The sequence below is a fragment of the Balaenoptera musculus genome, chromosome 16 (assembly GCF_009873245.2).
Source record: "Balaenoptera musculus isolate JJ_BM4_2016_0621 chromosome 16, mBalMus1.pri.v3, whole genome shotgun sequence".
Lineage (NCBI taxonomy): Eukaryota > Metazoa > Chordata > Mammalia > Artiodactyla > Balaenopteridae > Balaenoptera > Balaenoptera musculus.
The window spans coordinates 80,221,579-80,228,060 of record NC_045800.1 but is presented as its reverse complement, the minus strand read 5'-3'; the positions used below and the strand labels follow the sequence as shown (position 1 = coordinate 80,228,060).

Below are 6,482 nucleotides of genomic sequence, written 5' to 3'. Positions count from 1 at the left end.
GCGGACGCCCTGGGGGGCGGAGACGGTGGGCATGGGGGCGAAGACGGCGGGCTTGGGGGGCGAGACAGCGGGCATGGGGGCGGAGGCGGCGTGCATGGGGGCGGAGACGGCGGGCGGAGGAGCCGAGCCCAGGCTTCCGGACCAGTTTGTACCTCTGTCTGAGACCTAGTCTTGGGGGGTAAGTCTTCCGAGGGTAGTTGAGGCCTTAAGTACGAATAAGAATCAGCCAGGCTGGGACTGGGGTGTCAGTCCAAGCAAAGGGAAAACACTTAGGAAAACCCCTGAGTTGTCGAAGAGGAAGGAGGGAGGTTTGTCCGGAAATGAAGTTACAGGGATGTATGTCACACGGTATTAACAACTGGTGAACCGGTTGAAGGATACATGGGACTCCTTTGTACTGCTCTTGCAACTTTTCTGAAATTTGACATTATTTCAAAATAAAGTTAAAAACAAATAGAGACCACAGCTGTAACCTGCTCCGCTCTATTCTACCAAGAAAAGGGGCTCTCGGCTCTCGAAACTATGCTGTTTTCTTGGCCTACCTTCGCAAAGCCCGCTTTTTTCCACCACCTCTTTATTCCTTCACCTTTTGTCATTCCTTCTTATTCTTTTTATTCCTTCCCCCACAGTCGCCCCCCTCTTTACCCCTCATTTTCACCTGCAAAATTGTACCCATCCTTCAAGGCCCAGCTCACTTAGGAAAATTTCCCAACTATTTACAGTAGAGATACAACAGTCTCTCTAGATGTAAATGGTTGTCTTATTCAGCCTGTGCTCTGTATCCCCATTCACCGTACCTAGTGAATATATGGTAAATTGACTTTTAAGCAATAAAAAATATTAGATTATCATTAGATAAATCACTGAATCAGTAGTTTTGGTGGTAAAATCAAACTTGACTTTGAATCTATGGGAACAGATTTGCTAATTTTGGAGAGCTGCTTAATAGAAGTCACTGGGAATATATGTGATCTTTTTTACAGTCCACATCAGATAATGTGATGGAAAAACAATATTCAACTGCTTGGCACTGGTTTTGAGTCCCTTATTTTGGCTTGTGTATCACACAATGAGAAAAACTCAACTGTCCATGTTTGCAACTCTAGCAGCTCCATCTATCCTATACCGTCCAATGAAGACATTCTACTCATTTTTCTTTCAGCATGTCTTCCAATCAGATTCCTTCCTCACTCTCCCTACCATTATTCCAAGAATCACTTCCTCTCTGGAACACCGCAATGTCATTGAATCTGGCCTTTCTCCACTCTAGCCTATGCATTCCATTTCCAGATGAATCTCAGTTAAATGCTAAGGTTTGCCATCTCCTCTATGTCACCATCACATCAGTCATCACATTCCTTGCGTGCTCATACACTGCCCTCTTTAAACTCTAATGCATGTGTTTTCCCTGCCCATACAATTTAGTGCTTAATTTTATGATCTCTTATATATCTATTACTTCCACAACTAAACCATGAAACTATTCCTCCGTGGGGTTTACATCTTACACATACAAAACCCATCATATGACATTAGACAAAAATCCCTAAATAGCAGGTTAAAATTAAAACGAAAGGTGAAGAAATGGACTCACAAAGAATGAAAGGCAGCACACACTTCTAGAGGAAAAGGTGATAAGTATGAAAGAGACTGTGGTTGGAGATAGTTTAAAAATGATTCCCACTGTTCTTAAGAACTGCTTTCCAACCATTTAGAGATCACTAACCCCTTTGAAGAGTTTCTTAAACTTATAGGGGCTCTTTTCATTAAAAAAAATACAAATACATTTTGTAAAAAATGTTAGGGGTTTCTGGAATCTGGTCCACCGTCCCCAACCTTCCCAGGTTATTAAAATTAACAAGACCTCACCCTCAGGTTATTTCAGTAGGAATAAAAAAAAGGTTTTGGAGAACACTGTAAAAAAAAGTACCATCTTAATTTTATCAGAGATTGTAAACTAGTTTGATAAAATGTAGTTTAGGGGACCAGGGAAAGACTTAAGTCAAATTCTAGTAATGCCATGAAATTCTCAAACTCTCCGGAGAAGCTGGGAGGAAGGGAGAAATAGGCAGAAAAGCCCAAGGGTATAAACCTCAACTCCAACAAAGTTTGGAATCACTCTCCTTTAGAGCACTGTTTCTGTAAAGCAACAAGTAGGTGATATTGGGAGTTCCTTGAAAAACAGGGTTTCATGATCAGGTAAGTCTAAAAGCAGTAGGTTAAATGAAAACACTTCCTTAAAAAAACTACTTAAAGTTTTTAACATGCAAACACTGAAACTCTTAAGAAGGGGATGTGCTATATATAGCATTTCCAAAATATATTTGGTAATAAATTCCCAGAGCATTTCCAGGGACCAGTATTCTAGGACCTCATTTTGAGAAGCACTGTTCTATACATTTTAAAACTCATCCCTTAAACGTTAAACTGATTTCTGTGAAAATAAAGGGTCATCAAAAAGGTGCATCAAAAATACACATTTGGGCCTTTTTAGGCCTTAAAAAGTTTCCTTTTTATTTTAAAGAAAAAATTTTCTCTTGGTGGGAAGTTCATTAAACGGGGCAGAAAACCTAATTATTGATTTTAAAGGTTTGGAGGGATGCAGTGGTTGGTTCTCAACCCAGATGAGTATTAAGATCACTGGCCACCTTTAAAAAAAGACCAGCATCCAGGTACCATCCCAGACCAATTAAATATGACTGAGGGTGGGGCTGGAGTATTGACTACTGTTTTAACAATACCCAGATGATTCCACAGTGCAGTGGGGTAGAGTGCACTGAAAGTGTAAGAGAGCCACAAAGGTCCAAAAAAAAAAAAAAAAAAAGAAAAGAAATAAAAGGAAAAAAAAAAAAAAGCCGCTAGTAATGGTTTCAAGCATTAAAGAAAAAAATCTTGGTTTTCTTCTTTAGACAAACCTCCAAGTCAGAAGTATTCATCTTCAGACTCAAGCTAGATTGTGTATGCAAAGATATAAGAATGCCTGACAAATCCTGTACATAAATCTGGCTAATGGACTTTTAATTCCTATAGGCAGAATATTCCCTTTTTTGGATGTCAATTTTACCCTTTCTGATAATACATGCTGGAGATATGTGTTTCGGTCAGGCATCAGAGACAGAAATGAACTAAAATTACTTAATCTTTTAGAAACAAAATCAAGGATTCACAAACTATGGCATTTTATTTCAGAGCCTTTGCTTACATTTGTACAATATATTACATAATTCTTCATTGTTTGCAGATCCTAATATATACTTTATAGCTTTTATTCTATAAGCTTTTCTTCAATGTTTTGCTGTCAACAAATCTTTACAGTCCTGTACAAATCTGAATAACTTGAAACCATTTTCAACAAAATTAGTTACTGTAAGCACACACTGCAAGACTGAAAATGCTTTTCTTAGAAAAGTTGAATGTAAAGGATTCTGACACGTTAGCATCTACAACAAAACGCTTCGAAATTCTCACGTCGTATTGCCAGAAAACAAATAAAACATGCCAGCCCCGTCCAAAAAAAGTACACAGAACTACAATTAAAACAGTAAAACAGTCTGTACAGTAAAGTACTGTGTATTAACAGTGCCAGGTATTAAATAGCTTGAATGAACACATCCGCAATATACAAATGTCTTACAAAGGTGTAGAATTAAATACAAGTGCCAAACAGAACAGAGATTGGAACCATACAACATAAAGTCAATACAGGTGAAAACAATTTTGCGTTCATTTTGGATTTTATACAAGGCATTTAATTTTTATAGGCCTACCACCCCGATTAGCTATTTATACTTAAAATAACAGCCATCCTTTTGAGACAGTTCATAGCAACAGCCTTGAACCATACCAATAAAGTTTACTTGTTCCTGAAGTCCTCTTGTTGTAGCTCATAATAAAATAAGCAATACAAATGAATTATCTGTATTTAAGGAAAAAGAAACATTTACAAGAAAACACAAAAATATAACTGTTATAATTCATTATGAATAAATATACACTTTGAACTGGCTAAGTACAATCTTTACACATTGTTTAAGATTTAATACAGTTTATTAGCCATTTTCTTTTTTCACACAATGTATTATATCAAAATTAAAAAAAAATACTGATTTATAGAAAAATGGCAAAGTACAGTAGTTCCATTCCAATTTGAAGGGGCGTGAAAAGCCACTGCAAGACCTTTTAGCCTAATTCAAACCTGTAAACATGTTCAGTCTTTTTTAAAGAGAATCTTTAATATTTGGTTATCAGGATTGATGTCTAATATCCTGTTAACTGCAGGTTCTGAATTTATTACATGTGCTTGAGCTATACAATTAAAGCCACCCTAAGGTGACTTGCTTTAAAAAACAATTAGCTTGTACAAATGAAAATAGGTTCATATTTTTTCATAAATAAATGGAAAAATATCAAATGTTCCAGCTTTAACAAAATACAAGGGAATACATATACAGTAAGTTATCTTAACATGTTGTGGCCGCCCAATGACTACGCTTACTGTATTGTCTCTACAGGCAGTGAAAAGCCTCCATTTGCCACAGTGGAAGGCCTTCAAGTTACCAGACACACAATTCCCAGACAAGTTGGAAACAATTATTGCTTGAGGAAAAGCAGTTCATTGTACTTTTTCTTCATAAAAAAAGTGCACTTAAGTGCCAAGTCAGCTTGTCAAGAAACAATTTTTAAATATAAAATAGTGCTTGTCTGATTTTTTTTTTTGTGCCACTGTGCAGTATAAAAAAAGACGTGGCTCTCAACAGCCATTAAGTGCAAAGTGCTTTAGCAAGTCCTGCTGTCACCTGCACTCAACGGACATTCCATTCTGTGACGTGCTGGACATTGACGGTTCAGCTAATGTTAACATAACAGCAGCCGTTATGGAGCTGGACGAAGGTGAAGACGATGACGAGGATGTAGCAGCACCTAAGGCGAAGGGAAACCAACCGCTTAATAACACGCATATACAACAGCAGAAGGAAGTAAAGCACTCGTCCTCTAAACTAAAATTCTGCTGTCTTCTCCAAAATCATTTAGCTCACTACGAGAGCAGTCACTTCTTACAAGACCATAATGTAAAGAAAGGAAAACCTAGTGCATCTCAAGTAACGAGGCACTGCCAAATCACAGGAGAAGCAACGACAAAGGACAGGCCAGGGAACGCTCTTGCGTGAATCAAAGAGGAGAATGAACGGTGCTCTCAGTCTACAGAGACATGGAAATAAGACAGAAGACAGACTTCCGTAATAATGAAACAAATGTCAAAAAGATCTTTGAATTCAACAGGAAAAATCTGTAATCCATCCCACATCTTTTTCCCCCTCCCAATTCCCGTATGTTTCTGCTTCTGGAGTTCCTTATGAAATTAAATGGTGATGAGAAGGGAAAGCTAATTGCTTCTTAAAGTTGGGAAAAATAACTACTACCACACATCACATCATAACTACTGCATTTTCCTCCACTTGGTTTATAAAGCAAATGACACATCAGTTATTTTCCTCAAAGAAATTCTCTCATTGTTATAAATCAGTGTTTGAAAACTTATTTTTTAAGGAATACATGCACAAAGTAAACGAAATCATTCAGTGCTGGGATATAAGGTGGAAAAGCTCATCTCCCTCTCATCCAGGACCCTCCTAACCCTCCAAATTCCCCTCCCCACTGTTACCAGCTGCTTCACAATCTTTAAAACTCCACAACAGGAACTGGCAAATTATTGCCCCACGGCCAAATGTGGCCTGCCTGTTTTTGTTAAGAAAATTTTATTGGAACACAGCTATGCCCGTTTCTTTACATCTTGCCTATGGCAGATTTCATAAGGTCAAGTAGTTCTAAAGAGACTATAAGGCCCACAAAGCCCAAAATATTTACTATCTGTCTCTACAGAAAATGTTTGCAACCCCGGCTCTAGAGGAATTTTTTCCATAGAATCTAGAGATATGATATGCACATTTAAAATGAAAACACTAGTAACTTCGCTTTTAAAAACACAAGTGGAAGCACAGTATAGAGTCTGACTCTTGGTTTTTACACTTAACAATCTGAGGAGATGTTTCCTTATCAGTACATATATAGATTTACCTCTTTTTCTTTTCAAAGCTGAATAGTGTTCCACTATATTTATGAATTGTAACTAATCTAATTCCTAGTCTTTTGCATATATTATTGGAGAATACAAGTTAATGATTTCTATCTGCTATTATAAATATTACCATAACAAACTTCTTTGCGACCACATATTCTTCCTTGGGACCTATTCTCAGAACTAAAAGTAGCTAGTTCTCCAAACACACAGTCAAAGAGTTTCCCAAGATAACTGTGCCTGTGATACAGGCTACTTCATTGTATTATGCTTTGCTTTATTGCCCTTCAAAGATACTGTGTTTTTTACAAATTGAAGGTTTGTGGCAACCCTGCATCCAGAAGTCTACTGCAGCATTTTTTCCAACAGTATTTGCTCACTTTGTGTCTCTGTGTCACATTTTGGT

General features: G+C 37.6%; 1 protein-coding gene across 4 annotated transcripts in view; it reads right to left on the bottom strand.

The window, feature by feature from the left end:
• Positions 1-3,155: 3,155 nt before the first annotated feature.
• The window catches only part of ARID4B (AT-rich interaction domain 4B), a 130,776-nt gene continuing 127,449 nt past the window's right edge, over positions 3,156-6,482 (bottom strand). For all 4 annotated transcript variants that reach the window (XM_036828646.1, XM_036828645.1, XM_036828648.1 and 1 more), the window contains one exon: positions 3,156-4,920. In XM_036828646.1, coding sequence (XP_036684541.1) covers positions 4,793-4,920 — 128 coding nt within the window. In that variant the 3' untranslated portion in view covers positions 3,156-4,792. The remainder of the gene's footprint in view (positions 4,921-6,482) is intronic.